Below are 22973 nucleotides of genomic sequence, written 5' to 3' on the forward strand. Positions count from 1 at the left end.
ATACCCACACATGTTGGCTGCAATACAAAGGTCTGCCAACGGCTTCATTGCAGCAAGTCAGTCATTCAAAAAAACAGATATTCTAGTACCCTCACAAGTTCAAGAAGTAATTAAGCACACACGCACATGGATTTTTAACAAAGATAAGCGATTATATAATAGGTGGCATTCATAGGATTCTGGACACAAACTTACAAAGAAAACCAGTTCCAAAAACACTTTCAGAGTTGGAGGTTGGTTTTCAAATCTATAATTTCTTACTATTTACGAAGTAGATAAGAAATCTTGGAAGGCAGCCAACAAGGAGCCTTTCTTGTGTATTGAGTAACTTATCAATCAAATGGTGTAAGATTAAAACACAATCCTCAGTACCTATTCCTGCAAGCTAACCTCCCTGAGAAGTTGTGGTCAGCTGGGCATCTTCAATCTACTCCTGAAAAGTTTCGGGAACTACTTTGGTAAATATCTTTCCTTCTGCTTCAATTAAACTGATATTCATTTAGGATGAAGGGTTTTGGACAAGTCCTTTCTTATTCAAGAGAATTATGCCACTTTACCTGCGTGAAATCAGGAACATATGTTGGATGTGAAGAGTATGAAGACTGGTCGGAGAAGAGAGAGCCATTAGAGTTACAAATATATTTAAATCTTTCATTTGAGATTAGATTTGGGCCCAGGGGTTATTCAGGTTTCAGGTCTGCTATCACTTTTGCAATTCGTTGGAGTAAGAACCTGTCTATAATTTCTTTTGGGCTGGAATCTTCTGTTTAAATGTGTGCTTCCATGCCATTACCACCAGATATTATACTTAGTTTATCTTCTTATGTGCTATGTTATGTTGTGTTATGAGTATTTGTAAAGCACAAGCTACCCTTGTGCTATGCTATGTATCCCTACGTCTGCCTATGGTAGGTTGATTAATTGAAATGCCAGGTCTTCAGCTTCTTGCAGAATTCAAGAATAGAAGAGGAGGATCTGATGTGGGGTAGAGTCGATCCACGCTTTAGGGGTGATGTAGGAGAAACCTTGTCCTCCTGATCTGGTTCTGGTTAAGCCTGAAATGTGTATACGTACGTGTCCTGAGGCACGGAAGTGTCTGAGTGGTTGGTGGAAGGAGATGCAACAGTTCAGGTAGGGGGTCCAGAGTTGTGTAGTGCCTTGAATGTGTGCATAAGATGATGCCTTTAACAGTATGACCCACTGAACCTTCAGGATTGTTTTAAAGGCTGTGGGGAGTTTGGCTCTACAGCCCAAGTTTCCATCTACCAGAGCTTCTTAGAATCTTATATTATGCTGCTGCAAAATGTTTCTAATTTGCTATTCCAGCACTATCCATTTTTCTTGGTGGTTAAGGCAGTGTATATTTTGAATTTCCTCTTTTTCCATATCATTCCTTCAAACTTGTTTGAGATCCCTGTTTGTCATCAAATCACATGGTTCTTGACTTTGGCTGATTTTGTCTTTGACTATAACCTGTGTGCTTTTGATGTTGAAACGTCACACACATCTACCAGGGAGGCACACAGTACCATAATTGCCATCTGGGGCTTAAAATCCGGGTTAGATATTGCTCACTTTTTTAACTTAAAATTAATTCATGAAAAACGCATTATGAGATCAGAAGTGTGGAAATGATGTCTCTAAGCTGTTGTGAATGTTTGTTTTGAGAAAATGAATATGCTAAAAGAAATGTAAGTTGTGCCCTTTCAAAGACTATATCTAAACATATACGTCGCAGACTGTGCAGTTCCCTAATGTACAGCACTCATGTTCATCTCTTCTTCGCACACCACAGAAAAGGGGATGAGCAGTGACATGCATGAAAGAAAGTAAGCACATCCAAGGAGTGAAGTTCAATGACAGTAATTACAGGCACATTTAAAGTCTAGGATTGCAAAATGCAATATCTTTTGTATGATCCCAGTTATAAAAGTTGTTCCACATTTCTCTCTTATCGTACATGATGCAATCATTGATATCAAATGTGGTGGTGTATATCCTGAATGTTGTAGGCAGTTATATGCTTCGTGTGAGACAGGGCCAGATAGGACTTTTATTCCACTTGGCATTTTCCCAGTGGGCTGGAGCCTTTGGGCGACTGTTTTAGGACAGCCCTGGTGCACTCCTGGTGCCTCTGTCACTTTCCTCAGCTCCCCAAGATTAATTGCAGCGTGCCCCGGGAGGCTTCAAGAGACAAGAAAGAGAGGGATGTAGGAGGAAGGTAGGGAGTTAAAGGGATGGTAGAGGGAGAAGAAGAGGATAAGAAATGGAAGAAGTGAGAATGAATGGACGAAAAGAAAGAGATTGCAGAAGGAGAAGCAGAAAGAGGATTGCCCTTAGCATTTTCGCCAGGACTGATTTTGGTTCTCCACTCCGGCTCTGCATATGACCAACAAAATGAGTATGCTTTGTAATGTACACATGGATAATCTTTCTAAGGAGCTAAATCAAATTACAGGGCCACCACTACTAGGCCACATATCAATAGCAGGAGTGTAATGGTGTAAAGTCAGCATTTTCACCTTTTTGAGGAGGCTTGAAAGTGGTCACTGAAAACAACGCCTCCTATTGTTGAAGATGGCCGCTACTAAAGAGAATGACTGATGACTTACATCAAGAGAGATACACTTCTGCATAGAAGCAAGAACCGTAAATGGACAGCAAAGAAGCTCAAGAAATTAAGTAGGATTGCAAATACAAATATGGTGAAAAGGATGTTGTTTCCGCTGGTCGAAACAACCCTGCCTGAATTAAAGATGCTTGGCAAATTTGAAAGTAAGAAGTGAAGGGAAGTCACTGAATTCTTTTACTGAAGTGGGGCATCAGATAACGAAATATAGGAGGGAACAAAGATTGATTAAAGCAATACAGGAAAAAAGGTTTGCCTATACAAACGTGCTAGAAACTTGATATGAAAAAAGATGATGTACATTTTTGGAGGGAATGTTAGTAAAGGTATTAAGAGTTTTAAGGTATTTATAACAGGATTCTTGGGGATGCTCTGTAGAGTTTTTATTACTGGTCAGTTTGGATGAACAGAAGCGGTGAATAGAGTGGAATATCACAGAGTACAACTCCCTGGTGTGAATTAGCATCATACTAATGAAAGTCTCATTATGAGTTTCCCGGATTAGGTTGCGTGTATGCAAGCAGGGGCATAACAGAAGCCCCTGCAGCTGCTGGGGTGCAGGGGGACACCCTACCCTTAACAGAGTCCCGATTCAGACCTAGGCCAATTAATATCTGTGACTCAGCCCCTCATCACATTTTGAAGGGGGCATCATCATTTTGCATTATGCCACTGGATGTCAGAGGGCCTATTTCTCCAATCCCAGTCAGTAACCCTACATTTGAATCTGTGGATTACATGTTATTTTGGGTGTTTTTTTTCTCTTCCAGGGGAAATAACAGGCCAAAATGAGCACAAATTTACCACCTGCTTGCAACAGGTGGTATAGTGAGTGGGGCAATTAAGAAGACCTTTCTGCAAGTGGTAGCAGGTGTGGGGAGAGCAGATTAAGGTATTAGAAGTGTTTGCTGCTTCCCCATGCAGAGTTACAGAGAGGGTGAGGGCTGAGTGCAGGAGCTACCAAAAGGCTGTATGACCCAAACTCGCATGCCTCAAAAACGCATGCCTTAACCACGCGGTCTTTACAATGACCGTGTCTTTACCACACCTGCCTTTACCACGAATGCCTTTACAATGTATTTTGTTGTAAAGGCATGTTTGGTAAAGATATATGCGTGGTAAAGATCTCCCCTCACCCTCACCACCTCCACCCTGAGCCCAAAATCCCAGCCCTCTTGCATTCTAATTTACCTGCCCCAGCCCTATTACCTACCCCGATCTCCTACCCTGAGCCCTAAATCCCGCCCCAGTCCAAAAAAACACCCTGACCCCAGCCCCCCCATCCTGAGCCCTACAAATTGGCCCTAGCCCTGTACTGCCCCTTCCTACCTGCCCAGAGTCCTAAAACTGGCCCCTGCCCTAAACCCTACACTGTCCCCAGCCTTGCTCCCCGCCCTAAGCCCTAAAACCGGCCCAAACCCCTACATCCCCAGCCCCATCCCAACTTACCAAGCCACATGGACCGTGGGGGGAGGTTTGGGGTTTGGCAAGGCATTTTTGGTTTTGTCTTTGACATTAGCAGGAAAGTACAATTATTTTTGAATTTCAGTCACACTATGTTTCTATTCTGCTTGCATTTGTTGCTCGTCATTGTTTAGTTTTTACAACTTGTCATTTCCAGAAGTGCTCTTTCTTCCTATTCAGTCTTGCTGAGAGTGGTTCAGTTTCACTGCTAAGGTATTTCCAGCGTAAGCCTTTGGCATTTGTAACCTGGGGGGTTTGTTTGCTTTATCGTTTTCATTTTTTGTTTAAGGTGTAGAATCGTTTTTGATTAGCTGGTGTATTGCTTTATATTTAACTCTTTTCCTGAAGGACATTCTCTGGGTATTGCCCAGAACTGGCATGAATTAAATGTGATTTTATTGTGTGTGAATGAGGAAACTAAGCTGTTGCAATCATTTTTAGGTTTAAAGTAATGCCACTTGTATCACGCATGGCAAACTGATGTAATCTACACAGAGAAATGAGGAAAGGTCAGGCCTCCCTGAGCCGTTGGTAGTGCTAACTATCAGTAACATATTGACGAGGTCACTTTAAACAGCCTTTGATTAATTGTAACATCTTGAATGGAGTTTTTTCTCTTCAAACAAATAATTGGAAGAGCAGTGAAATGGGTCAGCATAGCGAAATAGGCACTTTTTCTGTACTATATATAGAATATTTACTACTGCCTCTGGTACGAGACCTACTCACTGGCACACAGATCCCCAGAATTGCCTTCGAGACATGCACAAAATGAAAACAAGAATTGACAAGCCAAGGTAAATGGATTGCCTGTAACACACACAGTAGTCACAAGGACAGGATGGTGCTATTATTCTTGTCTGTGAAGTAGAAAATGACAACACCCTTCAACAAAAACACAATTGAGTAAATGGCATTGTAACTATCTATGATATACCATGACCCAAATTGTTGATCTAAGTAGGCAACACAAAAGACACCTAAATCTATCTGCTGCAAAACTGCAGCCAGATGCCAAAAATTAGTGATACGACTCAAGGTTTGAACGACAAATACAAATACAAATGCCAAACTCTCCGTATGAGCGGTTATCACACACGAGCTTGCGCTTTTCTGTAAAACCTTAGGGGCCTTATTTATGAAGGCTTTATGATGCTGTTGCATCACTTTTCAGTGACACTGTGGCAGCATAATCAATTAACTATCCTGCACCCTAGGCAGAAGCGTCACTTTGTAAATGCCTGCTCTATATTATACCTGTGTCAGGTATAATGTATGCCAGGTGTGCATTCCCACATGAAAAGGCTTGTAGAAGTTGTGCAGTGGAATCTATGAGTGTTCACTGCACCACTTCTACAACTTGACTGCATCAAATCCTTACACCTGCTTCAAGCAGGCATAGGAAGTGACGCAGGACCTTTCACATGGGACTCGCCCATGTGTAATGACATTATTGCTGCAGTTGCGTCAGTTGACCGACACACTCAAGCAATGCATCATTACTGTGCCACCAGATACGTCAGGATTCCTGACGAATCTGGTCAATCCTTGCAACATGGACCGCCATCGTGTAAATACGGGGCATTCATTGTGCTGCAAGAAGGGTGCAATAAAAAGAGTCTCATCACTGTTTTTCCCCAGTGATGCAACACTTTTCATAAATGAGGCCCCAAGTGTTTTTCATCCATTTTGGTAGTTCTGGGCCAGATCATGTAAATGTCATTCATACTGGGCAATTTCAGACTGGTAGCAGTCAGGTGTGCATTGCCTTGAAGCAAAATCTTCATAGAACGACCAAATTGAAAGATTGGCAGCCAGATGTTCCAGCTGCCATTTTGGATCAGGCACACCATTGCTATACTATTAGAGTAAAGAATGACCAATGTGAAAATGCTCACCAGGACCTGGATTTCAGTTTTTTTTCTATAAGGTGACCTATAATCCCCTGGTAAAATTCCCCATGTAGGAAACATAAATTATGGCAATACGAGAATGCCACAAGGCATGGTGGAATAACTGCCAAGTAATTGAGTGCTGGATATCAATCATTGATTGAGTGCTGGATATGTAATACATTTCAGGTACATTTCAGGTACCCATATCACCAACGTACCTGAACTGCTAGAACTTGTCTCCCTCCTTGTCAAGACACCTCCATGGAAGAGATACCACTAAAAATGGTAATGGACAAGCTTTACAAGACCATATTTTGATGGAGTCGCAACCGCCTATGGTAGGAGAGTCCATGAAGGGTAAACCATCAGGTCTGTTAGCCCATCCTACGGCAGGGAATCCATTGGAGGGGACATGAGACTTGGGATATTTTTGGGCCATTCTAAATCAGAGCCAAACCATTATTTTTACCTTGGTAAGTCAGTGCGAATGTCACCTTTACACTGATCATTCTTTCAAAGGACAAATAAAATTCCTGGGCAACAGAGCGGAATTGCCTTTATCTGGTCGATAGAGTGCTTACCCTAGTCTAGCATTTTACCTAGTTTTTCTTCCTTAGTGAGGTATAAGTTAGTGTTGACATTTTGCTTATTTGCAATTTTTCCAATGAGTAATTATTCTGATGTTTGTGCTGAGATGGCTCTTAACAAAAGGGTACAGTGATATTTATGTATGTATCTGCATGCCATATGGAAAAAAAGCAGAACTCTATACAAGGAGCAAAGGCTAGCATTCACATCTTCAGATGTACTACTAGTTTAGAACATACTAATAATGCCAAATGTGAAAAATACATGATTCATTGATATACTGTCAAAACCCCATGTAATACTCATATGACCAATCATAAGCAAGGCCTAATTTTACAGTCACAAAGTGGCATGTAAACGCTGGAATACTCTACATCACACTATGCTTTAGGTTAGGACACTGCTTTCATACCAAATTAGAATCAGGAAATTGATACATAGAAGGATGAATTGATTTGAGCCAAATCATTTGTGCGCTTATGGTGGAAATGGTTGTTAATGATTTGAAAATTAAATCAAAACAGTGCTTATCGATGAAGAGGGTGAACAGACAGAATATTGAGTTGCTTTTTTCAAAGTACCACATTATCGAGTTTTAACTATCGAGGTACAAGAATATCGACTGCAAGAATATCACGGCCCAGAATATCAACAGTAAGGTAAGAAATATAATTTTTTTAAATATCAAATAGAGTAATATTGTTTGTAAAAATATCGTTGTTAATAATATCGATGTTTATATTAGTGTTTTGTATTTTAGTATGTATTTTAAATGTATGTGTTTTATATTTTTGTTTAAGTATTGTATGTATTTTTGAATATATGTATTACATTTTTGGAAGTTATTAATTTTTTTAACTAACTTTTGCGTTTTAGTTCCATAGCGGGTTGTGGGTTTATAGGGGAACATGGTGGGAACTAATTGATTTATAATAAATTGAATAATTATTTTTAGAAGTTATTAATTATTTTTAATTACATTTTGCATTTGTATTCTGTAGCGGGGAGTGAGTTTATAGGGGAATAGGGTGGGAAGTAATTTAATTATAATTAATTAATATTTTTTATAATTAATATTTATGTATTTATTATTTTATATTGTTAATTGTGGTAGTTAATTTATTATCAATCAGTTAATAATGGGTTGCTAACTATTAATAATTATTTGGTAAATATATTAATTGTGTTATTTTTTCAGGAGCGGGTTGTGGGTTTATAGGGGAATAGGGTGGGAAGTAATTTAATTATAATTCATTGATTAATCATTTTTATTAATTAATAATTAAGTGTTTATGATTGTATATTGTTAATTGTGGTAAATAATGTAGTATTAATAAGTTATTATTTGTTTGTTAATTATTAATAATTAATTGGTAAATATGTAAATTGTATTATTTTTTTAGGAGCGGGTTGTGGGTTTATAGGGGAGTTATCAATGTATTTATATTTTTGATTATTTAATATTTATGTATTTAATATTGTAAATTGTGGTAAATAATATATTGTTAATTATTTAATAATTGATTTTTTATAATTATTAATTAATTATTAATTATGTTATTTGTGTCATTTTTTTAAGAACGGGTTGCAGGTTGATAGAGGAGCAGGTTGGGAAGTAATTTAATTTCAATATATATATTTTTTTAATTCTCATAAAATGTATTTTAAGTTGTTTTATACTGTTAATTGTGTGAATTACATTATTATTTATTGTTTTTAAATTGCTTGTTAATTTGAATTAATTCATTATTAATTAAATATGTTAATAGTGTTATGTTTTAGAACATTGGTGGTGTCATTTATAGGGGAATATGGTGGGAGGCAAAACATTTTAAATTAATTAATTGTTTGTTAACTAATTTTAATTATTTTGCTTGAGTGGGAATAGTAAATTATTTCCCTATGCCATCCAACTCTTTCCCTACTGTTGCACTCACTGGAGTGGGAATAGTAAGTTATTCCCCTCCGCTATCCAACACTTTCCCTACTGTTGCACTCGCTGGAGTGGGAATAGTAATTGTTACCACTCCGATATCCAACAGTTTCCCTACTGTTGCATTCGCTGGAGTGGGAATAGTAATTGTTACCCCTCCGCTATCCAACACTTTCTCTACTGTTGCACTCCCTGGAGTAGGAATTATTCCCCTCCGCAATCCAACACTTTCCCTACTGTTGCATTTGCTGGAGTGGGAATAGTAATTGTTACCCCTCCGCTATCCAGCACTTTCTCTACTGTTGCACTCCCTGGAGTAGGAACAGTAAATTATTCCTCTCCGCTATCCAACACTTTCCCTACTATTGTACTTGCTGGAGTGGAAATAGTAAATTATTCCCCTCCGCTATCTAAAACTTTCCCAACTGTTGCGTTCACTCAAGTGGGAATAATAATTTTTACCCCTCCGCTATCCCACATTTTTCCTACCATCTTCCATTTAGGCCCACACACACACACATGCACAACTGCGGCGTCTCCTAAAAGATTTCCGATAAAGAGCACTCTCGCGGGGCCCGCGGAGGACAGCAGCACCACCCCCACGAGGAGCAACGCCCGATGATGAAGCATGACACTCGCAAGAGGGCCCTAATTTCCAAAGGAGAAATTCCCCATCTTCATCAGAGCAGTAACACACTAAGAGACCATCTATGCACATTTGTTTCTTGTAACCTAATGGGTTACCGCTTTCTTTAATAAGAACAGTTACCATCCAGTGAGTACAGTTACGTTCTTGGGAGCACTGGTACTGGACCTACTCTTTCTGCAACTGCTTCCCCTCCCTCCCTCTTTGATAGTGTTTATATATTTTTGTACTTACCATGATGTAGATAGGATATCGATATTCTTGACATCGATATTTAGGTTCCGATATTTTGGGACCTCGATATTGTGGTCGTGGATATTCTGTCAGTGATTCGATGAAGAGATCACTCTTCCTCTCTTTTCCAAAAATAGATTAGCCAAAGATGATGGGCCTCACTCTAAATGCCCACTTACTCAGCCCCATATAGATACGGTTACTGGGGTAGTCTTAATTTAAGGGGGAAAACTGCCATGGGATTACAAGTGGGACCCGGAGGGCCCCTTTTGAAAAGAGGAGGGAATAGATAGGTAATTCCAGGTAAGATTCTCCAGGCACATTCTCATCCTCTCTGGTGTTTTACGTGCAGTTTTGGCATCGTTGAACAGCTAATATATCTCCATGTGAAACAAAAAAATATCTGCATAGTTTCCACAAATCTCATAATTCCACTGGGGCTGATAATTGCTGTAACCAGCCCTATTGGAATTACTGCTTAATTACAAAATATGTAACATAACGGTTCTGGTATTATTTACACTTGTGCTTAAAACATCAAAGTGGTATTCACAAGGAGGAATGTTACCTTGTTGCTTCAACTTGAAAGTTGCTAGAAACATAAAATGGTGTTTCACTGCTGTATTCATCAAATATACCCCATCGAAGGTGGGCCCATTCATGTACAAAAACTCTTCCTGAGAAAAAAACAGAAAAAGGGACAAGGACCTTAAATTATATCATGGCAAACAACACAAATGAACATCAATCTACTTGCTTTTATCACAATGCATTTGTTGAATCAGCTTAAGGTGTTCTGCCAGCCTCTGTGGATCCAGTTGAACCAACGCATGTCCTTTACTGCCCAGCACAACCTCAAGCAGAACTGACACATCGCCGCTGCTGTGTGGATCCAAACCATCGCAAAGATCTGCATTGCTTTCGCAGCTTCGTCGGAACCACCACTGCACAACGCATTCTTGTGCAGGCCCTCGCATCCCTCATCGCTGGACCTTGCATCGCAGCATCGCCGCTCCTCAGAACGGGCGCATCGCATCAACTACAGGACACATCCTTGACTCTGGACTCTGCATTGCAAGCCCTCATCAACGGGACCCTAAATGACTGTGCAGGACTTCCACGCTGATCCCTGCAACGCTCCACAAACCAGGAGTTAAGGTACTTAGTTCAGCTGACCAAACTAGGTTATGTAGCTGGCCCATCGCAGTCGGCCTGAACTTGTAACGTTTTTCTGGTCCAGTGGAACCAGATATCCACAATTGGTGCTTTGTGTTTTTGGCGCTATTTTCACTGAAATCTTTGAACTTTTCTGCTGAATGGATTCATGTCATTTTGGTCATGTTTATGTATAAAACTTTACTTTTTTTCTGATCTGGTGTGGGGTCCTTTTTGTGTTCAGTTTTCACTTTATTACTCTTTGAAGTGGTGCACAAATACTTTATATAGACAGGTTTGACAATGCACTCCTTTGTGAATCAACGAGGTAATCCTGAGCTTGTCAATTCAAAATTCTCTTTTCGATCTAAAAAGCACATAGATCATAAAAGCACACAGCACATCTTTCAATAAAATATCATATACAAGAAGCAGTAAAATAAGCAAGAAAAAAACACGTTTAAAAAATGGCTATTTCATAATTACATCATAAACCTTCTTGCTTTTAGCACTAAACATAGGAAGTAAAAATAAGCAAGATAAATACATGTTTAAAATGTCTGTTTCATAATTATATCATAAGCCTTCTTGCTTTTAGTGCTAGGCATAGGAAGGGTGCTACTGTATGACAGGTATAATGATCTTGTAACTTTTGCATGAAATATAGCGCTACTCGACATTGCCTAAAATTATATTTGCGAATAATTGGAACTGTAAAGATTTTACAATCAGTTTGAGACGAGACTCCATCATATTTGCAGGGAGGCACAGCTTGCTGCGAGTAGATACCAGACGGATAGCCCAACATGCAGGGGATAGGTTTATTCTAAATCTCAACAATACAAAGAGGTGCTGGGGGTTTGCTACAAAAGACAGATAGGAGGCTGTTCCCTCAGGAATAACAGGTATTTTCAAATAAGTTCTTTTTTTTATACTATATCCATATATTTCTCTTTCCATTTTACATAAAAATGTATTTGTAATATTTTTTTTAAATATTGACCCACATGTTGAAGGGGTCTCCAAAAGAGTTTGCACGCCTTAGGTGGTAATAGTATGTCGAAAATACGAGATACATGGAATTTTATAAGCGTTGTTAAGCGAGAGACAGTCCCTAATGATGTGTTGAGTCAAGTGTAATGTTTCCTTTCTCCATGATGAGTGTCACAGCAGGACTGGTGCTAGGCAAATCTGATCAGTCATATATGGCATGTCTAACTCACGATGGCAGGTAAATGAAGAGCAGCTTCTGTGGAGGGCTACTAATATTTTCGGAAAGATATCTTCTATCGATGGAAGTGACTCAGAAATTGTTAATCCCCATACTCCTGCGCCATATGTTACATCAGAGATAGCTTTAGCCCTATATATCTCCTTTATGCCATCCAGTGGTTTGGAGCCCAATTTTTTAGTAAAACTACAAATTGCATTAATATTTTTTTCTAAAAACAAGTTTCTATTTACAACCATATTATTCCAAGATGCAGTTTTTCCAATATTTCCAAATATGAAAGGTGTCTATTTGTTCAATTCTGCGACCATCTGTAGGAAAGACAGGGATTTCCTTTGCCCGTTTACCAGCCACTAACATAAAGGATTTGGCCTCATTTACATGGAGGTCCAGCTTTTCCATAAATATCACATACTCTGTTATCAGTTTCTGCAGTGCAGTGCCAGTCCTGGCAATTAGCACTGCGCCATCTTCATAAAGAAGTATGGGAATGCAGGTCTGATTTATCTTTGGGACATCTAGGGTGTAATGTAGCAAAGGTGCCTCCACCCTAATCGTGTATAATGAAAATAGAAAGGGGGCCAGGACGCATCCCTGTCCGACCCCTCTTTCAATCCTGAACCACCAAGTACATTCCCCCTTATTTCCATATCATCGATGAGCGGTAGCCTGTGCATACAGTTGTCTTATAAAGGAGATAATGGCTTTGTCAATACCCATTTCTTCAAAAATAATCCATACTTGGGGGTAGGAAATTCAATCAAAGGTTGCTGACAAATCCACAAATGCCATATAGAGCATTCCCCTTTTGGCTATGCAGTATTTAGAGGTGATCAGATGTAAATTTAGGCATTGATCCAGAGTACCTTTATGTTATGTAAAGCCATATTGCACAGGGATCAAGATATTTCTCTGACTGGTCCATTCCTAATCTATTTAATAGGACGCGTCCTATTAATTTGGCCGAGCCATCCATCAGAGAGATAGGATGATAATTTTTGGGAATCAATCTATCACCTTTTTTTATATATTGGGACAATAACTGATTCAGACCAGGATTCTGGTGGCCCCACCCTGGCTGTGGCATTAAAAACATTGGTTAAAAAAGGACCACACAGATCTGGTTTATCAAAAAAGAAATCAATAGGTGCTCCATGTGGTCCAGGAGCCTTATTCCTATTACACTGTTCTATGCCCTTTCTAATCTCGGATTCTTCAAACAATAAAAAAAAGTGTTTGATGTTAGTAGAGGATCTCCCGGATGAGGTTCCAGCTCACCTGTAGTAAGACCAAAGATTTTTTTAAACTGTTCAACCCAGGTGTCTTCGTCCACATGGGTCTCAAGAGTGGGGTCTGAGTTATATACCAAGAATGGAGAGTTAATTACCGCCCAAAATTCTTTTGAATTGTTTGTGACTGCAGCCAGTGTAAGATGTTCCCAAGCCTTCTTTAGTACTTTCTGTCTACTCTTTCTGGCCTCTTCGTACTGTTTGCGAAGGGAACAAACCAATGTCAATTAATTTGTGTGAACAAGTCTATCACCTTCTGATCATCAGTTTAAATCAATTAAAATTGTACCTCTCTCCCAACCTGGAAACGGTGTCCCCTACACGCACTATCCATCCCAAGTAGGTGGTTATGTTGCAAGTGATCCTTTGTTTGTTGAATTTGGCAATGAGTACTCTTAGACTGTGGTTAAATTTGCAGAAATTTTAATTCTTCCTGATGATGCATTGCATTCCATTAATAAATGCATTGTATTTCATTTTGGTTCCAACAGTGATTACATTTAACTTAATCATCCCAATGCATTTCGGTCCAATGCTTAACATGTACCGTGATTCATAAGCAGTAGTAGCTCATCACATTCAGTACCAGTGCATCGCACTCAGAACCAACGCATCTCGTCCACTGAGAGGAAAAAAACAATGCATCTTGTTCACTGAGTGGCTCGACACCGACACATCGCTTCAGCTGCACCCCGCATCATCTTCGATGGAGAGGCAGCAGGAATCAAGGTACTTTTGTTCAGCGGGTCGCTGTATCCGGCCCACACTTCATCACAGTCAGCCTGAACTTTTGACTTAGTCCCAGTCTGGAGCAAACAGATATCCCAAATATGCGCTTATTGCTTCTAAGCACTATTTCACAATTTATTCTTTAAAAATTCATATCTCGACTTCTAATTAGCAGATTTTGGTCACTTTGGCCTTGTTTTATTTTTTACTTATGTTACATGTTTTTTTAATAAAATTAAGCTCAATTTTTCTAACCTGTTGTGAAGTCTTTTTGTGGTGCTTTCACTGCGATATTGTTTGTAGTATTGTACAAATACTTTACACATTGCTCCTAAGTTAAGCCTGACTGCTCTGTGTCAAGCTAACAGGGTGCTAAGCACAGGTTAATTAAGGGTTTGCTTGTGCCTTACCCTGAGAAGGATTGTGGTTGCTGCTTGTACAGGGTTCACACCCCAGTCAACCAACAACCTCATTTCTTATAAGGAGCTTTGAGTCTGCCATGCAATTATACATCTGTCTTCCTTCTTGGAGAGAGCCTGCCCATGCAGAAGAGACTGTCCAAGAGGATAAACCCAGTCATGTCCCTGATGTGAATAATACCCAGAAAAAGTAGACGTGTAGGAGTACACCTAAAGCAGACACAAGCTAACAGAAGGTCTCCCTGGCATCCCTGCTTGATTTATTTGGTGAGATCATGATGAAAATTAACTTGCAACATCAGTGGGCCTTTTGGCATCTCCATTATGACATTAGGGTGCTGACTGCTGCCGCCCATAGCTGTTTTTTCAGACACCATTACCTTTGTGACACTCCACCGGAGAAAAGGACTCTCATCAAGCCCTTGGAAATTACCCTCTCGTTGATACACCTAGTTGTGTCCGTCTGTCCTTTGGGAAGGACCGACGGGCACAACTAGGTGTATCAACGAGAGACTCACCTTTAGGCAAGTCTGACAACAGGGGTCTCTCCTCCATTCTCCTCCCATGGGGCATGTAGGGTAATTTCCAAGGGCTTGATGAGAGTCCTTTTCTCCGGTGTAGTGTGACAAAGGTCATCCCACCAAGTGGTACCTTCTCACCACTAATTTTGGAAAGAACAGAGCCCTTTCTTGGTCCTGATGAATGCAACGGATGATTTTGGGCCAATAAGCAGAAACATATTGACCACTTTTACCACGGTGAGGGGATAATAATTTCCCCATGCTCACCGTCCAAATTATTTTAATACCATATAGCTGTCTCTTCTATTAAATTTAATTTGGTAACTGTAATGGTTTTTAAAACTCCACTCACTTATCACGGGCCCCCGCTTAGTTTTAGAAGTGCCTTCCTGTCTTCAGGTGAAGGCCCTCCCTCTAAAAAAACGAGTTTCTTGAGGGCGAGGACTGCTGATCATGAAGCATGACACCTGGTGGTGTGTGAGGACAGTCCCTCACTTTTTGTAAGATGCCAGCACTCCTGATTTAGGTTTAGAGTACCTTTGGTCACTGTGTTAGGAGCAGCTTCATTTGTGCTAAACATGAATAGTTTTACTGCCATTTCGACTTGCCATTTAAAACCCCTTGCCAAGCCTTAAACTTCCCTTTTATTACCTATACATCACCCATAAGGTAAGGCCAAGTTAGCCCATAGGGCAGGGTGCTGGGTAATTAGAAGGTAGGCCACGTACGTTAATGTTTTACATGTCCTGGTAGTGAAAACTCCAAAATTAGTTTTCACTACAGTGAGGTTGACTCCTCTCATAGGTTAACATTGGGAATTCCTTCTTACACTTATAAGTTGAAATTACTGATAGGGAAGGAATAGCTCCATCATGTTTCATATAATTGAAATGGTAATGATAAATCATCTTTACTATTGAAGATTATTTTATCACTATCCTTTTAAAAAGGCCTCTTTTAGAAATATGGCATTTTACTGCTCTTAGCTATGCACCTACAGCCTATCTCCAATACATGTTTGAGGTGGGTGACAGCTGGGCTTTGTGCATTCCCTCTAAACCGCCACACACAAAGGGAGGATGGGTGTGATTGAGTGGCCATCCACATCCTGATGGGACATCCTGGACAAGAATGGGAGGGAGAAGCTGACGCTTACACCTCAATAGGCTGTGTCCTGTCCCAACAAATAGGACTGCAAACCCTTGCAATGAGTCTGGAGGCAGTGCTGCAAGGGAGGACCTCTGTGTAATTCAAAGACACTCTTTGAAGTCACCTCCACATCAAAGGTACACCTTTATAAGTACTGAGTATCTGACCCCACCAAATCAGACACTACTGGACCTGTGAAGAACTCTTCCAGGAGGAAGGTTAGTTGTGCTGCTACAAGGACTGCCACTCTGCTGGACAGCTGCTCTAGAACAACTGATTTTCTTCTGTGCTGCCCTGCTACCCTCTGCCCTGCTGAGGATGAACTTACTTGAACCCAGATTCATCTCCAAGAGCATGCTGGTTTGCCTTCTATTTTAAGACTCAGGGATATCAAAGTCTGAGCCCCTGCTCCTGAGCCTGATCCATTGGAAGTGGATGCTTGCTCCAGCGGAACCACCGCATCTCAGAGGCAATGCTTCGTCTTCGGTACCGGTGCATCATCATCATTGTGTTGGGAAAATTGATGCATCACTTTGACTGCGGGATCGATATTGATGCATCACTTGGCTGCAACACTCATCTCACTGTTATGACCAGGATCAAGGTAATTTTGTTCAGCAGGCCTTGTATCTGGCCAGCTCTCCATCGTGGTCAGCCTGAACTTTTGACTTTGTCCTGGTCCAGCGCGACCAGATAACCCCAGAGGCGCTTATTGCTTCTGAGCGCTACTTTAATTTTTATTCTTTACAAATTCATATCTTGACTTCCAATTATTGGATGTTTGTTGTTTTGGTCTTCTTTTATTTATGAAATCATATTCTATTTTTCTATATTGGTGTGGAGTCTATTTGTGGTATTTTCACTCTGCTACTGTTCGAACTGTTGCACAAATACTTAAACCTGCCTGCTATGTGCCTGAGGATGAGAATAGGTTAATTGCTGGTGTGCATCTGACCTACCCTGACTAGGGTTGTGTTTCCTGCTTGGACAGGGTGTATACTTCTGCCAACCAGAAACCAAATTTCTAACAGGAGCCCTTTCTCCTTTACTCTGAGAAGTGGTAATCACCTTACTCCCAAAACCTGGCAAAGAAAACACAGCATGTGCTTCATACAGACCTCTATCCCTCATCACTTTAGATAACAAAATCCTAGCTTAGGTGACAGCCACTTGATTATATCTTCTCATGGAACAGGTGATCTCTCTGGTATAGTCCGAGTTTGTTCCTCAGAGATCTATGGCTGCTAACCTTCATATTATTTTTGCTATATTAAACCCGGTTGCTCCCAGTTCAGAAGCAGCACTTGCACTGCTTGATGCTGAAAAAGCATTTGACTCACTGCAATGGTCATATCTCATGAACATATCACCTAAGTTTGGGGTTCCTCATCATTTCACTGAGCAAGTTCAATTACTCTATTGCAGTCCGTGGCTCAGGTCCACGTAAATTGTTTGACATCAGGCCCTTTCCCTATTTTCAGAGGCATGAGGGGGTAGTGTCCTCTTTCACCCCTCCTAGTTGTCCTTGCAATGGACCCACTGGTGCGGATACTGCAGGAAGAGCACTGCCTCAGAGGTCTCACCTTTCACACAGGTTGACTATGGTTTCCATGTATGTGGAAGATATATTTTTATTCATTAAAGTCCCTGTGGAAAACTTGTTATCCTAATCCATTAAATCATTACATTTGGATGTTTTTTCTGGATTTGACATAAATTGGGCCAGGTCTGAGTTATTCGCTCTCACTGAATGTATGTCCAAAACTGATCTTGAATTTCCTATAAGATGGATGGCGGAGTCGGTTAGCTATCTAGGCATAACTTTTTATAGAGACAGGGAGATGATTCTTTGATCAAACTATGGTCCTGATATGGACAGATTACAGGCACAATTAGAAGGTTGGATAAAACCGCCCTAATTCCTAGCTAGTAGAGTAGCCATTATAAAAATGGTCGTACTTCTAGGATTTTATATTTCTTCATAAATATACCCATCCCACTCACGCAATTATTTTTTACGCTTATTGCTCAAACTAGTGTGGGCTGGACCACAACCAAGGATTAGCTGGGACAACCTCACATTACCTTATGATGGGGGTGGCTTGGAGGTCCCAGACCTCAAACTATACTACCTTTAAGCGCTGGGACACTTTGCCAGACATTGGTACCATCCAGATGCCAGACTACCAAATCTTAACCCTGAGCATGACCAAACAGATGGAGTATCACTTATGTTTCTGTTACCAAATGACATACCCAGATATCCCAGAGAGATTAAAACCATTGCTACAACATGCAAGGCATGGAAGAAGCATTGCTGGCAGGCAGGATTTCTGTTTTTATACTCTCCAGTATTCCCACTAGAAAATAGCCCATTACTTCCTTTGTCTACAGAAACATTAGTGCAACACACCACAAAACAGTGGGGAATACAGGAGGTCATGGGCCTGTATAATCATGAGATATTTGCAGCTGCTGAGCACATTATGCCAAGCAATTGACTGTCCCCACACAACCTTTTTATTTATGTTCCCTAGGTTGAAACACACAACCCACGAACATCTACCTGAGTTCCTGGAAAAACTAGTAGATTTCCCTCCCCTGACCCTGCCTATTAGGTCGACTGAACCTTATCATTGAGTCTGACACTTATATGCTGCCTGTACTCATAACTGTAAACATAGCAAACAGAGCACACTAGACTAGCATAGAAAAATGATCTAGATGTGTAACTCCAAAAAACCAGTGGAGGTATTGATGCACACAAACTAAATTAGTGTCCACTGACAGAATCTATTACACTTTAAATTTTTACACCATACATACTCCACACCTGAAAAATGTGACAAGACAGATGACAATAGGTTGCATCGTTGCCCTAGGTGTAATCAAGAACCTGTTGACTTTCACGACTTGGCATGGAAATGCAAGTCCGTATAGGCATTCTACAGGGACTTAGTTGAAACTGTGTCAGAAATGTTAAGCTGTCTGATTGAACCAATGACATTGATTGTATTGTTGGTATATGTCAAGAAGATATCATTGGGAGTTCACAGGCTGGCTGTGAAAGCCTTTTTACTTGCTAAGAAAAGAACTGCACCGATTCAGGTAAGCATGCACGTACCCAGTAGAAAAGATTAGCTAAAAGACCTCACACTGTGTAACAGTAGAGGTGAAACGTATGTCGACTTGAGCCTCCAACCTCCAGGTCTAAGATCTCTGGGACACAGTACGGACCTTCTTGACTAACAGTGTGCAGGATGATGTGTCTTAACCGTGACCTTCCTGTGCTGATGATCACCATAGTCATACACTTGACGACTCCTGAGAGAGCATGGACAATGCATAAGACAGTGGCTGCCCATTGGGCAACTCAGTTTGGGCTGACTCTTGCACTTCTGCATTGAGGTACTGTCATCGCAGATTATTAGATGGCTTTTGATAATGCTGTCCTGGTTGTCTTCTAATTGCTCTGTGGCCAGCAGTCCTGGTAGAGATGGTCATTTAAATTGTAAATGCATCTGTGCTGATAAATATATTGGATAATGGTACTGGATGTGCTATTGTAACTTTTGTATACTGTAATATGACATGTGACCATGTGTGTTTCAATTAAATAAAAAACAATAAAAAAAAGTATTGAGATTCTTGCAACTTTGCCCTCTAGCCATTAGGTTATTTACTCTTTCATTGCCAACAAGAGAAAAGGCAAACAGTAAGAAACTCAACTTTATTTAGCATTTCCCAAGTCTGTTAAGTAGCACTATAACATAAGATGATGCATCAGCCATTCAGCCAACAACATGTTGCATTATGGAGCTTGTATTTTCACTTTTAACAGTTTCAGTATAGGCTCACAAGTCACAATGACAGCATGCAATAAGCTGTTGGCTAAAATGTCAGAATTTACCAAAATTGTTAAACATAACATGGAGGCACTTGTCAGCTGTGCTAAAATTTTACAAAGTGTCCTTTTACATTTCAAATGTTGCTTGTTTGAAACGAAAAGCTAACCTCTGCATCATGGTTTGTGAGGGTTTACTCTTTCTTTTATAATATGCATTAAAAACAATATTGGCAATGTGAATTATTTTGTCTTTTGGGGAGTGGAAAGCTTTATATAGAGCTTCATAGCACAGTAACAGTACAAAATGAGCATCAGCAGCACACCCTTCCACAACACAAACAGTAGGTAAAGGACAGGTGGCAGTAGCATCACACAATTCTCTCCACATGCAGGAATGGTACAACAATCTAAAGAGAGAGAGAGTGGAAAGGGGTAAAGGACTGTTATTTCTCTGTAAACAGACAGACATATAAGAAGTACAACACTCCTGTAAGAAGCAGCCACATCTGTAATGGAATTACTATACATTCATGTGCTCACTCAGGATGATGAGCCCTCACCTACCTGGTGTGGGATGCTATTTCATTGGGCTCTAAATCTCGCCCGGGGAAACATCTCCGAGTGCTAATGTTCACTGACAGTGTAGTCCCGTACTTATGGGTTCCCTAGTTTGGGTGAGGTTATTACCTTTACGTCAACATTTATGTTCTCCCTTTGTTAAAATGTAAGCCCTATACCAAAATTGCATTAACTTGTGTCTCCCAACTGCAAGTTTAAAAACAGGGGGGGGGGGAGCAACCAGCGGACCCAGCTTCTCCTTTCTATCAACATGTTTTGGCACTCACTGATGTTCCTGGGTCAGGCACCTTCTTCAGGACTATAAGCATCTCACATCAGATATTTTGGAACAGTCCCTGGTTCATAGTCAATGCTATTCAAGTATATTTATCCTTTGTGTTTTTTAATAAGATGGGGCTAACAGAAGTGGCAACACCTCTTCTTCAAAACATAGATATATTTTGTACAGTGTGATTTCCCCTCCTTCATCAAGCAGCAGCAGTACAAGCTTTGATTCCTCCTAAAACGGCTACAGCACTGCAGTAGCAAAACAAGCTTCCATCTCTCACAGAAGCCAGTGAGTGCTATCTCTCTTTACAGAAGAACAGATTCATAAGAGGAGAGTAGTACAAGCTTTTATTGCTTGGTTAAGGCATGAATGACATGTAAGGAACTGATAAGTCTCTGGAGCGGGTACTTAAGTCACTGAGAAGAATGTATAGGTAGATGAGTTAGTGAATATGACTCCATTCTCAGGTGATATTTCACTTCAGCATCCTGAAAGACCAGCTGCTGTCACTCGGAGACCTGCGGCTTGTTTTCATTCTTCAGTTTTCCACGTAGTAGGAAGTAACCCTTTCCTTTTAGGTCAATGCTTTTGTGATGAAGCCAAGTCACAGCATAGGTAACTATGCTCTAGAAAGGAACTCAGGTGCCAAACTATTTGAAAAGTTTTAAACGCATCTGTATGTTGAGTGTTAGAATTTACACATGAGTATGTCCAGCCTGTGTTAAAATTTACCAAACAATTTTACACAAACTGTCAATATATCTCTGATAACTGAAGCTATTTTACTAAGCCAAGTAGCTCACATGTAAACATCAGGGTTATGTTCACCTTAGCTTAATTTGTAATATACACATATTGTTTTGTTTTGGTTTACAAAATGATGTTTTCAGATGTTGCGTTTGCAAAATTAAGAACTGTGCTTGAGATTTTCATCAGAATCAGCAACTATCCTGGAGAATTTCTCTTTAATGAAAGCTTACTATTTATTGTCTGCACAATAACTTGCCAGCATATATTTCTTAAAGACTTCAGCTGATCCGTTGTTTATCACATAGCTGCTCTTACTCTTTCCTTATTGTCTAAACACATAGGTGCCGATTAGGATCCTGGAAAAACCGGGTACGAACCGTCGGTCGGAGCGTTTTCTCCGTCCGACTCGTACCCGGGACAAAAACATTACAAACATGGAAGTACGATTCGCACGGAAACACCATTTCCGTACGAGTCGTACAAAACACCGACCGATGAAAATATACATACGAATGTGATCCGGGAATGCTCCGACGTGACGTCGGGACGCTTTCAGGCAGCGTTTCACGACCCAGGAAGTACGAATCGAACCGACAGCAGTCCGGATGGCAATATTTTTACGGCACCCAAAAAGTGCCGGAAAAGCGAAGTACGCCGCGAAACGACCAGATTAGGGGGCCCGGTACGCGCCGTACCCCCCCCAGCCCCCGTGAGTACGCACCAAACCCCCCCGTGTATGTACACCCGTGTACGTACGAGTCGAACCCCCACCCGTGTACGTACGAGTCGAACCCCCACCTGTGTATGTACACCCGTGTACGTACGAGTCGAACCCCCACCCGTGTACGTACGAGTCGAACCCCCACCCGTGTATGTACACCCGTGTATGTACGAGTCATACCCCCACCCGTGTATGTACGGTGCGTACATACGGTACGCACCGTACATACACGGGTGGCGGTACGACTCGTACGTACACGGGTGTACATACACGGGTGGGGGTTCGACTCGTACGTACACGGGTGTACATACACGGGTGGGGGTACGACTCGTACGTACACGGGGGCTGGGGGGGTGTTCGGCGCGTATGCGTGCACATGTCTCCATGGTTGCTATGGGAGTTCGGTCCGTACGGTGCATTTTCCATACGGTTGTAACATCGGACGCACGGGATGGATCGTACTTGCGCGGTCGGACTTCACTTTTCACATTTGTATGGTAAACCGTCCGGGGACGTGTCGGACACATTTTCCGACCTGAGGACGTGTGGGGAATTATTCCCAATGCGATTCGTATGGACTTTTTCCCATGCGAATCGTACTTGGCAGTTTGTACGGCACTTGTACGATTCGTACGGTAAAAAGACCGGATACAAGTCGTATGGGGAAATTTTTCCAGGATCCTAATCGGCACCATAATGTACTGATGAGAGAGAGAATACACAAACTACATGTGAGTAGAAGAAAACTAAGGTTGAGGAGTGTATAGTGATGACCTCAGTTGGTGGAGTGACTTACATAAAGGGTGGACTAAGACTTCCATATGAACTCCTTTTACAAAGATTCACCAGAAGTCAACCTGCTGTTATTGATGTGAGGTAATAAGCGTGAAACTCAATGATTAGCTGTTGGCATGGTTTAAATATGA

The 22973-nt window shown here is 40.9% G+C and overlaps 1 protein-coding gene across 2 annotated transcripts in view; it reads right to left on the reverse strand.

The window, feature by feature from the left end:
- Positions 1 to 22973, reverse strand: part of LOC146834593 (calcium-activated chloride channel regulator 1-like) — a 332515-nt gene that overhangs the window by 252856 nt on the left and 56686 nt on the right. For both annotated transcript variants that reach the window (XM_085602046.1, XM_085602047.1), the window contains exon 4: positions 9958 to 10066. In XM_085602046.1, coding sequence (XP_085458172.1) covers positions 9958 to 10066 — 109 coding nt within the window. The remainder of the gene's footprint in view (positions 1 to 9957; positions 10067 to 22973) is intronic.

This window comes from Triturus cristatus, chromosome 4_2 (genome assembly GCF_964204655.1).
Source record: "Triturus cristatus chromosome 4_2, aTriCri1.1, whole genome shotgun sequence".
NCBI lineage: Eukaryota > Metazoa > Chordata > Amphibia > Caudata > Salamandridae > Triturus > Triturus cristatus.